Below are 13832 nucleotides of genomic sequence, written 5' to 3' on the forward strand. Positions count from 1 at the left end.
ATGAATAATTATTGTCTTTAAAAAAAACACTCAAAGTTTGGCTTCACTATATCTTGAAATAGTTTGTTTTCTATTTTAATAGACTTGGAAGCCAAGTAATATTTTATACTTTATTTAGTCCTCTGACTATAATTTGACTTTCATGGCTTGGTGTCATATCCCACCATATTTATTTATCTTCCTTACAAGTAAATCAAGAAGTTTTTGCCATTTGGGGTATTTACCAAAGATGAGTCTCTTCAACTAGCCTTATAGTACAGAAACCTAGAGTTTTAACTGAGAATTTTGTACTAAAAAAGTTTAAAATTGAGTCAATCCCTGAAGGGGTTAGGCTATTTCTGTTTGAATCTGATGATTATAGAAGAAAACTGATTGGTTTTCTTTTTTAGGTTAATTCTCCGTACAACTGATGATCATTCCTAGTTTCTCACGTAAAGCTGTTTTCCTCTTTCCTGGCTGCGTCTGGATCCTGCTGCCCCGTCCCCTTCATCTAGCTTCATTGTCATGCTCTGTCTTGTTTCACAATACCCTTTCACATGGTGGAGACAAGTGTTCCATTCAGGAGACACACAAGCACCTAACCTGTGCCAGGAACAGAGGAGAGTTCGCTGTGACGCCAAATAGGGGGACGGTGGAGTCCCCAGGTCACAGGCAGGGGCTATGAAACCTGCTCAGGGCAGCGTCTCTCTGGCATTTACTGCCCATAGGTATCCACGCAGGTGGCATGGAGGACCTTGACAGCCGTGTGCATTTCTCAGGAGTTCAGGAACTTCTAAAATATGAGCCAGGTCATGGCTTCCATACTGTGGGAGTCCTAGTTCTTCTTTCTTTATTTTTTTCCTAGTTCTTCTCGAAGGGTCCTTTGAGTCGCTGCTCTCTGACCCTTCTGGGTCACTTGTCACCTCAGCCTTTTTTCTGCTCTCTCTTGCTTTATATCCATGAATCCTCAGACATGTCCAGGACTAGGAGAAGTTTCTGTCCTACCTCAGGGGCTACAGTGAGGATTCCTATCCCCTGTCTGAGAAGCCTCTCCCTGGTGATACCGCTTGGGTTCCCAGGGCGTTTGCTTCCCTTTGGGCTGACTGCCCAGTTCTACTTTCTGACTGACGCTATTTTTTGTCTCCTAGGGTGACACCTATGGAAATGAAGCAGAGAAATAAGATCCGGTCTTGTTTATCAAAGCCAGCTTTTGCCTCTCTCCTGAGGTAAAAATACAAAAGAAACGGTGGCACACAAAATGTTCAAAAATGTGTTTGTAATTGTTCTCCACACTTGTTTGCTTTTTTTCCTGTGCAAATCTTAACAATGTAAAATGGATACCCTACATTTAAGGAAGAGCTTGACTGTCCTGTCTTTTTGTGCTTTTAGTCAGAACTCTGCATATATTTTAAGAAAAGGCATTGAAGAACTCAGTCAGACCAGTTTTCTTTTTACACAGGTGAGATTAGAGAGGTCTGGTTGTCTTTGATCATAAGCGTGCACTGTCCTTTTAGGGTTTTATTTTCCCACCCTCGTTCCCATGTTAATTTTCCGCCCTTTTTATTTTGTGGTTTCTCTGCCTTACCTCTAGGTTAAAGTTTACAGCAGAAATTTTCCTTTCACAAACTTTTAATGAACTTCATAGAATGTAAATAATGATTGTTGATTATGGTTGTCAGGACTTGAAAAGAATTTACTCTTCCATCCACAAATATTCTTTTATCACCACAGCTTTGATAGAGTGCTGGTCAAAATGCTTCCAGAAATAAATGACAGTCAGGTCTGGGCATATTGAATTGTGTAAACACATACAAGCTTTTCAGCATTTTTGTCTGTTACGGATCTAAAATTCACATTGTCTTTTTTCCTTATTTCCTTATATTATTGTACTGTCCTGTCAACTTAAAAAATATTCACAGCCTAAAAGTTGAGAGTTATGCTTTATGTGGTGGGCATTTTTAGGACTTCAAGTCCAGGAGGCAGCATCTCAAGTAACCCTGAGAGAACTGCTTCAAAGAGGGAAAGCTAGGTTATATAGAAGTTTTGCAACAAAGAGCAGGTAGTCTGAATGTTAAAAGATTATTGTTAATTAAAGGAAAACCAGATCTCTCAAGGAATTTAGTGCTTTTCTATGTATGGAAAGATGCAAGAGTCTGGGCCCACTGAAATCATTGCTTTGACATGCACCTTGGCTATCTGGGGCTAATGTCCTGTTTTCACATCCTGAGTTCCCTCAGGGCTCACCAGTTCACCATCAGTGGTGGCTACAATCACTGATGACTAAGACATTATTTACTGGTATGGCAGGAAATATTCCATTTCTCAGTACCTTTCCGTGACTGGTTCTTAATCTTTAGAGGCTACCAATTCCTTTCAAATCAGCCAACTCTGGAATGCTTTAGAAACATAAATATTTTTATGTCTAACTATGGGTGTGCCATGGCTGCTTGTAGTCAATCCATGGATGTGTGTCCGATTAGGACCATTGCAAAACTAGAAGAGTGATTAAAAAAATTTTTGTTTACCATGACCCATAGTAAGAAGTATATCTTGCCTTGGAACTTAGTGTTTGTACTAAGTTTATTTATAATAAAAAATAAACAATGTTTACCTCTCCTACTCCAGATACCCTATAATCTGTTCTATTCACTTTTTAAAAATGAGCTGATCTTGACTTGCAAAATTGACTTCATGAGCCACGAATGGTTGCAGACAGCAGGTTTGGAATGCTTCTCTAGAATCAAGGTACTCTTTTATCTCTAGCTTTAGGGAAGAAAGGTATTTCGTTTCTGAGAAAACCCAAAGGGGTTAAAGTATTTATGAAAGACTGCTCAGCAGATGTGTAAGTCTGCACACCTGTCCTTTGACTAGTATTCCTTGGAGACAGGGCTATCCTTTGCCAGTAGCCACTGGGAGAAGCTCTGCTGGGAAACCTGGCAGTGTTAACCTGTGGTTAATGTGCTAGGACTGGACACCTTTCCTTAGTGTTGAGGGTAGGCGTGGTTTCAGCTTTGTTAGCTGAAACAAATGGGTTAGTAACTCCAGATAATAGTTACTTCACTTTTTTATAGCTTCTGTTTCTTTATCTTGTCAACTGAATTAAAAAAAAAAAAAGCACAACCTAAAAGTTGAGAATGTTTTACTTGGGAACCTTATTACCTTACTATAGCTCAGCAGGTAAAGAATCCACCTGCAGTGCAGCAGACACAGGAGATGTGGGTTCGATCCCTGGGTCGGAAAGATCCCCTGGAGGAGGAAGTGGCAGCCCACTCCCGTATTCTTGCTTAAAAAAAATCCATGGACGGAGGAGCCTGGTGGGCTACAGTCTATGGGGTCACAAAGAGTTGGACACGACTGAGCGATAGAGCAGAGCACAAACACTAAGGACTGGAGCCTGAGATGGCAGCCTGTCAGATAGCTCTGAGGAATTCTTCCAAAGAGGCAAGGGAGGAGCCAGGATACAGAGTAGCTTTTACTGAAAAAGACAAACAGACATGTTGTCAAACGTTAAAAGATGACTGCTAATCACAAAAACAGACATCTCAAGTTATTGATTTTCATGCGTTTCTATAGATAGGAAGATGCAGGAGTCTGGGCTTATTGAAATTATTCTTTTTGTTATGCACCATAACTGTCTAGGGCGCTAAGACCAGTATTCTGTTTTTCTCCATTGTGAATTTCCCTCTGGGGCAGCTGTAGTGGCTGAAGGCTTGCTGGCCTCAGCATCCTTTGTTTACTGAAATGGCAGGTCACCTTTTTTGTCGACAGTCTAAATTGACTAGTAGAATTTACTTTTCTTTCCGGGCTTTCGTAGGAGTACCAAGAGCAGCTATGTAATATGATTATTGTAATGTAATATAACCCACTGTAATATAATACAATGTCATGTATAATTATTATAGATAAGGCTGATACTTATTGAGCCCCAACTATGTGTGAGACATGGTACTATCAACTGGAAAAAAAAAAAAAAAAGAAAAAACACACAACCTATAAGTTGAGCATTATGTTTTACTTGGGGTGTTACTGAGGACTTAAGCTGGGGATACAGCCTCTCAGATAGCTCTGAGGGACTGTTCCAAAGATGTATAGGAGAAGCCAGGATTTATAGGAGTTTTTGCAAAAACAACAAACCAACATCAGGGAGTCAAACATCAAAAGATTAGTGCTAATTAAACCAGACAGACATCTCAAGATAATGAATTCAGCCCTTTTCTATGTGTGGGAAGATGCAAGAGACTGGATTTTTGAAGTTACTCCTTGGATATGCACCATAGCTATCTGGGGCCAGTTCCTGTTTTTGTTTTTCTTCCTGAATTCCCGACAGAGTGCAGTTGGGGTTCAGATGGAGTAGCTGAAGGCTTTAAGGCTTCATCATCCTTTGTTTACTGAAATGGCAGGCCACATTCTTTGCCAACAGTGTTGAACAATTATTTCATTTAGAAATTTAAAGTCAGGAGACCTGACACTTATCTTCCCAGAGCAGATCCCAAGCTTAGAGATCAACCCTGATACAGATAATGACCTTTTGAAACTGGCTGGGATCCCTCTCCCCAGGCTGCTAACACTTGTCACAACTGAATCTGACATATACACTCTTCTCAAGTAGGAAGAGGGGTGTGGTCTCTCAGCTCTTTGCTTAGTGTGAATATGGTGTCAGTTGTCAGTTCAGCTCTGGAGATCTTGAACTCCTCTGACTTGCCCAGGTTAGTAGTTCCTGAGAAGCAAAACCAGGATAAAGCTGAAGCTAATTCATCCTTATTTGTGCATGCGCGCATGCTCAGTCGCTTCAATTGTGTTGGACTCTTGTGACCTCTGTGGACTGTAGCCCACCAGGCTTCTCTGTCCATGAGATTCTCCAGGCAAGAATACTGGAGTGGGTTGCCATGCCCTCCTCCGGAGCATCTTCCCAACCCAGGGATTGAACCCATGCCTCCTGCACTTGAAGGTGGACTCTTTTCCACTGAACCATTGGGGAAGCCCTCATTCCTATTCTAGTGCTTCTTATTTCCATTTGTCATGTGGCCTCTGAAAACCCAGGGGCACTCGGATCTCCGCCTGCAGTTTATTTATTTAGGAAGAATAAAACTGGTAAAGGTGGAAAGAAGGGACCATTAAAAAAACAGAGATGCCTCATGAAACGTTCTTGTCTGAGAGAGTACCCAAGTATAGCAGCGGGGCAGGGAAGCAATCAGACTCCCGTCATTCTTGAGTATATTTTAATTGAATGACATCAGGAGAGAGTTCAGTTCTAGTTACCTTTAGCTTTTAGTGTATTTTAATTTTCACTGCTGACAACAGCTTTATATATATGGTATTTTTTCTTTGGGGAGTGGGTCAGCATTTATACTTTTATTTTCCCTCATTTGTTCTTTTGTTTCTTCCTGTAGATGGCTGTCTTTGGGGTTCACTTGTATTTAAATTCTGTGTCCCCTCCCCCAAGCTGTTACATAATTTTGGTTTTACTACCTGGAAAGCATTTCCATTCTGGGTGTGTAGTTCCATTGCCTGTCCTATTCTATGTAACATTTAAATAGTGTTTAAGATGATTTTGAAAGAATCTTAAAAATAATTATATGCTCATTTTATAGTCAATATAACGATAGGAATGACATACTACAGTTTTTTACAGTTGTGATTTTAAAAACCTGCAAATATTATACACATTTGGGAAAGTCATTCTTCATCCTTATCTTCCAGGTATCATCAGTTTCACCCTTTTCTGTGTGCAGCTAATTTTAAAAATACTGCTTCCTTCTACGGTAGCGATAAGTTTGATTTGCCCTATGGGATGAAAGCATCAGGTCAGTAATATTACTCTTACCCTGCCCTAATACTATGACTGGTGTTTGATGTGAACCATATGTTTTTATATAATTTTAAGGTCTTTTAATCTTTTTGTTTCATAGTGATTCCTAAGGATGTGATTTTTGAGATTGGGTGAAAGGAATTATATTTTAATATGTAAATCCCCATTCCTTTTGAGTCAGTGTAGAATAAAAGAATGAAGAAAGGTAGATTTTTGTTGTTGTTGTTGAGAAACTGTTTTTCCCACTTTTGTTTTACCACCGTAATTCGTGAGTTCGATGCCTTACTAATTTATTCCAGTTGAGAATTAAGAAGACAATTCTGTGGATTAACTTCCTTCTGTCTCCCACTTTGCCTCTTTACCTAGGTGTTTTATGTCATCAGCAAGCTCTAGGTCCTTGGTCAGTCTTTTAATTTAATCAAAGGATATTTTGTTTTTGCTAAATTTAGAGAGAATTGCTCCATCCACTAATGATGAAACAATTTTCCCTCTGCTTACTGACCACTGCTTTGCTTTACATTCTAGATTTTTGAGAAATCCTGAAAGCCTTTTAGGTGACAAGTCTATAGTTTCCTGAGTTAGATTTTGCTTATTCAGCTGATCCTGTGTGTGTATTTAGAATACGTTGTAGAGAGTTTGATAAGTTTAAACTTGCAGAATATTGAGTTCTATATCAATATCATTTTCGGAATCATCTGATATGGTAATTTTTGGTTATGATTATTTTCAGATTAAGCATATTATTTTTCTGAGATTTTTGCACAGTGTCCTTAGAGTGTTTATATTTTAGGTGCCCTTGTTAAGTAGTGCTGACTAGTTGCAGTTATATCATGAATTTTCACCAGGGAATAAATCATAGATAATCATACCAGTTTGAAGTGGATTTGGGGGAGGGCAGAGGATAAAGTGGTTTACCATGTGCCTAAGAAGTCATGATGGCTTTTATTCCTAATAGTCCACTTGTTTTCTAGCCACACACTTTCGACTTGCTCTTTGGAAACTGCCGAATTGTGATATCTTTGATGAGTTTGACAAGTGAGTTTGTTTTCTTGCTTCTGTTTTACTTTTAGCTAAATTTTAGTACAAAATATGTACTTCAGTGTAACATATATTCACTCAGGAAGATTCCATAGCTTTTGTGCATAACTAAAATACCTAGGAGTTATTTCTGTGGCACTTGAAGTAACAAACTACAAATATAATTTAGACATTGCATAATTGTTGGCTCAAAATTGCAGACAGTCTTGATTACACACCATGCTAGTGCCAAGTCAGGACATTTTTAACCCACAGTCATCTTTTCTAAGTTGTTGTTACTGAAGAATTAATTCACACTCCCTGTTGATCAGCTCACAGCCTCCCTCCATGGTCCCCATACATTCCCATACATGCTCTAAATTGCTCAATCATGAGAATCTTTTCTGTTTCGCTTGAATATTGGATTTCAGAAACGGCTCTCTTCCTTTTATTCAGAATTATATTTGAGGGAAGTGAACGATGTGCTTAGACACACATTTTCTGGCAACAAAAGGCAGTTTAGTTTTTGGAAAATTTGGGGGTTCAGTTACGCCTTAGGAACTGAGTTGCCTAAGACAGACTTCTTAGCAAGTCAACTTATTTTACAGAGATGGGCTTATTTTCCTCAGTTTTAAACTGAATTTTGGAATTTAGCTGGTTGTCCAGTGGGATGAAAAGGGTGACCTGCAGATGTGAGACCTCTATTGAAAAGGAAAATGGGCAGAATTCCCTTCTTATCCAGGAGAATAGAGGCACTTTTTGATACATACAGAAATGATGGTAGTGGACAAAAGTGTGAAATTGGAGATAGTTCGCAAGACAGCACTGGAGGAGCAGTGCCAGATTTTGTCTGAATTTATCTCATTTTTCTCTGTCAGGGACCCAGATTCGGTTCAGTTCAGTTCAGTCACTCAGTCATGTCCGACTCTTTGTGATCCCATGAATCGCAGCACGCCAGGCCTCCCTGTCCATCACCAACTCCCGGAGTTCACTCAGACTCACGTCCATCGAGTCGGTGATGCCATCCAGCCATCTCATCATCTGTTGTCCCCTTCTCCTCCTGCCCCCAATCCCTCCCAGCATCAGAGTCTTTTCCAGTGAGTCAACTCTTTGCATGAGGTGGCCAAAGTAGTGGAGTTTCAGCTTCAGCATCATTCTCTCCAGAGAAATCCCAGGGCTGATCTCCTTCAGAATGGACTGGTTGGATCTCCTTGCAGTCCAAGGGACTCTCAAGAATCTTCTCCAACACCACAGTTCAAAAGCATCAGTTCTTTAGTGCTCAGCCTTCTTCACAGTCCAACTCTCACATCCATACATGACCACAGGAAAAACCATAACCTTGATCAGATGGACCTTTGTTGGCAAAGTAATGTCTCTGCTTTATTGAGGTGTAATTTATGTAATAATGTTGATTCATTTCAGATTATACTTTTTATAATTTAAAACCATTCCATCAACCTAATCACTTTCAATTTTTATTGCATATCCACAGCAGCCATATAGTTCTGAGATAGAAACCAGGCCAGAACAAAACCTCCAGTCATGGTCTATCCAGGGCTGGATGTTTAAGAGTGATAGTGGTTATGTCTTAAATAATTGTAGCAAGTCTCTGCAAATCTTTGAAAAGTTCTTTGTCCCTGTAAATGTGAGATACTGTCAGGATTATAGATGGAACATGACTGGAGGTTTTGTTCTGGCCTGGTTTCTATCTCAGAACTGTTGTTTAGTTGCTCAGTCATGTCCGACTCTTTGTGACCCCATGGACTGCAGCATGCCAGGCTTCCCAGTCCTTCACTAGCTCCTGAAGTTTGCTCGAACTCATGTTTATTGAGTTGGGGATGGTATCTAACCATCTCATCCTCTGACACCCTCTTGTCCTTTTGTCTTCAATCTTTTCCAGCATCAGGGTCTTTTCCAATGAGTTGGCTCTTCTCATCAGGTGGCCAAAGTATTGGTGCTTCAACTTCAGCATCAGTCCTTCCAATGAATATTCAGGGCTGATTTCCTTTAGGATTGACTGGTTTGATCTTCTTACTTTCCAAGGGACTCTCAAAAGTCTTCTCCAACACCACAGTTTGAAAGCACCAATTCTTTGGTGCTCAGCCTTCTTTATAGTCCAACTCTCACATCTATACATGACCACTGGAAAAACCATAGCTTTGACTAGACGGACCTTTGTTGGCAAAGTGATGCCTCTGCTCTTTAATACATTGTCTAGGTTTGTCATAGCTTAAAACTATCTATGCTTTATTTAGTTGCTTTCAGAGCCACTCTCTACACAAGTGTTCATCATCTGTATGTACCTCAGCCAGGCTACTTCCTCTTTTCTTACTGACTTGGTCTGGCTCTTCCCCACACTTCCTCCTTTCTCACAGGGAGTGCCCCCCACACCCGCCATCAATCCACATCAGGTTCTTAGTGTCACCAGCACTGGGAGGGAGGCGGGTGTGGGTGGTGGTAAAGGACTGCAAGTCATGCTGATGGTACAAGGGTTCTTGGATCTGAACTTGTGATGGAAGTCACATCAGTGTACAGACAGAAACCATTCAGGTGTGGAGTGAATGGCGAATATCCCTGTTGGGGCCTCCCAGAGCGAGGACAGTGATGCACTGGACACTCAGCACTGCTCAATTGCTTGTTTGACACGTCCAAAGTTGGTCCCTAGAGATGTCAGAAAAAGTGTTTTGAAAGTAAATAAGAATACACTTGTGACAAAATTATCTTCATTTACATATTGACTTTTAGGAGGAGCTCACATGTAATAATAAATTTGACCTACATTCTAAGTATGGGCTTCCCTTGTAGCTCAGTTGGTAGAGAATCTGCCTGCAGTGCAGGAGACCCGGGTTCAATCCCTGGGTTGGGAAGATCCCCTGGAGAAGGAAATGGCAACCCACTCCAGTATCCTTGCCTGGAAAATCTCATGGACAGAGGAGCCTGGTGGGCTGCAGTCCATGGGGTTGCAAAGAGTCGGGCACGACTGAGCGACTAACACTTACTTACATTCTAAGTACGTCCTTCTACATTTGCCTGAAACCTACAGTACAACCCAAAGATCATAGCAGGCCTCAGCCCATGCCCAAGTTTATATTTTAAGTAAACTCCAGCAAAGCAGAATACACTAAACTGCCAACTGCTGCCTCAGAGTCCCCTTAGTCTGTCCCCCGAGTGACCTTTATATGGTTCTCATTTCTCCTCTTTGCCTGGGAAAATGCTCTAGAAGAAAGAGGTCTGAGAACAGTTGGGCTTCTCAGGCTGAGGACCTGGACCCCCTCTTAGTTGAGGAGTCCTCCTGGAGCCTGCTCTGTGGATCTGGGAGCTGTGGCCCACGTGCATTAGGAGGGGTCTGTGGGTGCACTCTTTGTAGGATTCTGTGGGTCAGAGAGGAGAGGGGCTCAGGTGGAGAGAGGCAAGAACCTCCTTTTCAAGTCCCTTCCCTCTTTGGCTTTTCTATTCACCCTCTGTCCTCCCAGAAAGCTTCAGATATTTTTTCATTGTTTCAGATCTGAATTCTTTACTTACCCCATGTAGCAAGCATGATCTCTTAATTGGGGTAGATTTCTGTTTTGCTTTTTTGGCTGCTCTACCTGGCTTGCAGGATTTTAGTTCCCCAGGGAGGGATTGAACGTTCATCCTCTGCAGCGCAAGCACTGTCCTAGGGACGTCCTGGGAGAGATTACACTGTGAATGAGAAAACTCCAAATATCAGTTCCATTTATAAGATACAAATTTTCCTCTTTCTGACAATTGTCATGTAAATGAAGTCTGCATATAAGCATTCTCAGACCAGCTCAGTGACCAAGGCTTCTCTATTGTGACTGATATTCCTCCCTATGGTCCATTCTGATGGTTGGACTTTGACCAGTCATATGTCACATTCTAGCAGTAGAGGGGACAAAGGAGGAAGGGCATGCCCCTAGCCATTGAGACTTGCCTCCTTCTTTAAGGCCATTCCCCAAAAATTACATACAGCCCATTATTACATCCAGTGATGTGCTGGAGCCAGTTGGTACCAACTTGTGAGAGCTGCTGCTCTTCCCAACTCTGTGTTCAGTGCCATCAAGGTGGAAGATTGAAGTTAGCCATGGTGGGAATGTATACCATGGAAAAAGGCAATGCTACGAATCTAGGCTCCCCATCATCTCCCTGTCTCCCAAGGGGGACTCATTGTTAAAAAAAAACTTGCTAGCAGCCACCAATTATATCCCACTGGCTAGAGGTATAATCACAGGGCCACACGTCGCTGGGAGGTGGACTGGAAAGTGTAGCATCTATTCTAGGTGGCTGTGTGCCCGCCTAATGAAACATAATTATTGAGTGGCCAGTAACAGTCTTTGTCAGTGTTGTCTACCATCTTCTGTTTCTGTGCCTGGAAATATTCAAGATTCTAAAGTCAGTTATGTAACACTGTACCAACCTAGCTCACTGGAAGCAGCCAATTGTGGTTTGTCTCTTGGAGATGAAAGCTGTTGAAAAATGTTGGTGTTGCAGATCATTCGGAGGTGGAGTTTCTTCCAGAGGTCTTTTTTATGCCATCTTTGTAGGTAACGTGAGTAAAGTAACTCAGTGAGGCAGATCAGCCTTTTTCTGAAGTTAGTACCATGAAGAACTTGGGCCAGAATTAGAGGGGAGGGAACAGGAGTGTGTGTTTGGCCATAACTCTGTGTGGAAGAGCCTTGGAGTTGTAACAATTCCATGCTTGTTCTTTGTTCTACCTCCATGCTTCCCTAACCTCTTTGCCCCCACCACCAACACTGCTCCCCACCAACCTGTTCTGTTTCAGAGTTTTTGGTCACTTAGCAAAAATTGTGATAATTGGCCTCTCCTCTTGTAATTACATCTGTTATATTTTTGTTATATGAGAAGTATTCATTTTAGAAAAAATATTCATTCTAGAAAATTGCCTTTCTCCATGATTTTGTGACTCAGTTTTTTCTCAGTTTTTTCCTGTGAAAAGATGAGAACACACAATAGGCCATTTGCATCCCCCATTCTTATTTTATTTGTTTATCTCTTTGGTATGTGTTTTTTTTTTAATTGAAATATAATTGCTTTACAATGTTGTGTTTCTGCTACACAGTATTGTGAATCAGCTATATGTATACATATATCCCCTTCCTCTTGAGTCTCCCTCCCACCCTCTCCCCTATTCTGCCTGTCTAGGTCATCACAGGGCACCGAGCTGAGCTCCCTGTGTTATGCAGCAGCTTCCCACTAGCTCTCAGTTTATACATAGTACTGTATATATGTCAACACTATCTGTCAATCTGTCCCACCCCCACCCCCTTGCTGCGTCCACAAATTCATTCTTTACGTCTGCACGTCTGTTCCTGCCCTGCAAGTGTGTTCATCAGTACCATTTTTCTAGAATCCATGTATATGTGTTAATATACGATGTTTGGTTTTCTCTTTCTGACTTAATTCACTCTGTATGACAGACTCAAGGTTCATCCACATCACTTCCACTGACTCAACTTCATTCCTTTTTATGGCTGAGTAATATTCCATTGTGTGTGTGTGTGTGTGTGTGTGTGTGTGTACTGTATCTTCTTTATTCATCATCTGTTGACGGACATCTAGGCTGCTTCCATGTAAATAGTGCTGTAATGAACACTGGGGGTACATGTGTCATTTTGAGTTGGGGTTATCTTAGGGTATATGCCCAGTAGTGGGATTGCTGGGTTCTATGTTTAGTTTTTCAGAGAGCCTCAATACTGTTCTCCACAGTGGCTGTACCAATTTGCATTCCCACCAACAGTGTAAAAGGTTTCCCTTTTCTTGACACCCTCTCCAGCATTTATTGTTTGTAAATTTTTTTGATGATGGCCTTTCTGGCCAGTGTGAGGTGATACCATAGTGTATTTTTGATTTGCATTTCTCTGATAATTAGTGATGTTGAGTATCTTTTCATTCGCCTCTTGGCTATCTGTATGTCGTATTTGGAGAGATAGCTATTTAGATCTTCCACCCCTTTTTTATTGGATTGCTTGGTTTTTGATATCGAGCTCCGTAAGCTGTTTGTATATTTTGGAGATTAATCCTTTGTTGCTTCATTTGCAAATATTTCTCCCATTCTCATGGGCTTCCCAGGTGGCACTGGTGATAAAGAATCCATGCCTTCTAATGCAGGAGATGCAAGAGAAGTGGGTTTGATCCCTGGGTCGAGAAGATTCCCCTGGAGAAGGAAATGGCAACCCCTCCAGTATTCTTGCCTGAGAAATCCCATGGACAGAGGAGCCTAGTGGGTTACAGTCCATGAGGCTTCAAAGAGTCAGACATGACTGAGCAACTACGCTTGCACACACTCCCGTTCTGAGGGTTATCTGTTCATCTTGTTAATGCTGCAAAAGCTTTTAAGTTTAATCAGGTCCCATTTTTTACTTTTTGTTCTTATTTCCATTACTCTAGGAAGTTGGAGAAGGCAATGGCACCCCACTCCAGTACTCTTGCCTGGAAAATCCCATGGATGGAGGAGCCTGGTAGGCTGCAGTCCATGGGGTCGCTAAGAGTCGGACACGACTGAGCGACTTCACTTTCACTTTTTACTTTCGTGCATTGGAGAAGGAAATGGCAACCCACTCCAGTGTTCTTGCCTGGAGAATCCCAGGGACAGGGGAGCCCGGTGGGCTGCTGTCTATGGGGTCGCACAGAGTCAGACACGACTGAAGTGACTTAGTTGACTCTAGGAAGTGCGTCAAAGAGGATCTTGCTGCAATTTATGTCAGGGTGTTCTGCCTATGTTTTTCTCTAAGAGTTTTATAGTTTCCAGCCTTACATATAGATATTTAATAAATTTCGAGTTTATTTTTGTATAAGGTGTTAGTATTCTAATTTCAGTCTTACATGTAGCTGTCTAGTTTTCTCAGCATCACTTATTGAAGAGACAGTCTTTTCTGCATTGTATATTCTTTCCTTCTTTGTCATAGATTAAGTGGCCATAGGTGTGGGTTTATCTCTGGGCTTTTTATTCTGTACCTATTTCATAGGTCTGTATTTCTGTTGTGTGTGTGTGTGTGTGAGTACCATA

At 41.4% G+C, this 13832-nt stretch overlaps 1 protein-coding gene across 16 annotated transcripts in view; it reads left to right on the plus strand.

Moving 5' to 3' along the window:
* Positions 1-13832, plus strand: part of ST3GAL6 (ST3 beta-galactoside alpha-2,3-sialyltransferase 6) — an 87629-nt gene that overhangs the window by 46600 nt on the left and 27197 nt on the right. For 13 of the 16 annotated variants that reach the window (XM_006047798.4, XM_025282516.3, XM_025282514.3 and 10 more), the window contains 3 exons: positions 1128-1205; positions 5680-5783; positions 6760-6823. In XM_006047798.4, coding sequence (XP_006047860.1) covers positions 1128-1205; positions 5680-5783; positions 6760-6823 — 246 coding nt within the window. Of the gene's footprint in view, positions 1-1127; positions 1206-1368; positions 1439-5679; positions 5784-6759; positions 6824-13832 lie in introns of all 16 variants that reach the window. The other 3 variants (XM_025282520.3, XM_025282522.3, XM_025282518.3) reach the window with 3 other exon arrangements.

The sequence above is a fragment of the Bubalus bubalis genome, chromosome 1 (assembly GCF_019923935.1).
Source record: "Bubalus bubalis isolate 160015118507 breed Murrah chromosome 1, NDDB_SH_1, whole genome shotgun sequence".
Classification (NCBI taxonomy): domain Eukaryota; kingdom Metazoa; phylum Chordata; class Mammalia; order Artiodactyla; family Bovidae; genus Bubalus; species Bubalus bubalis.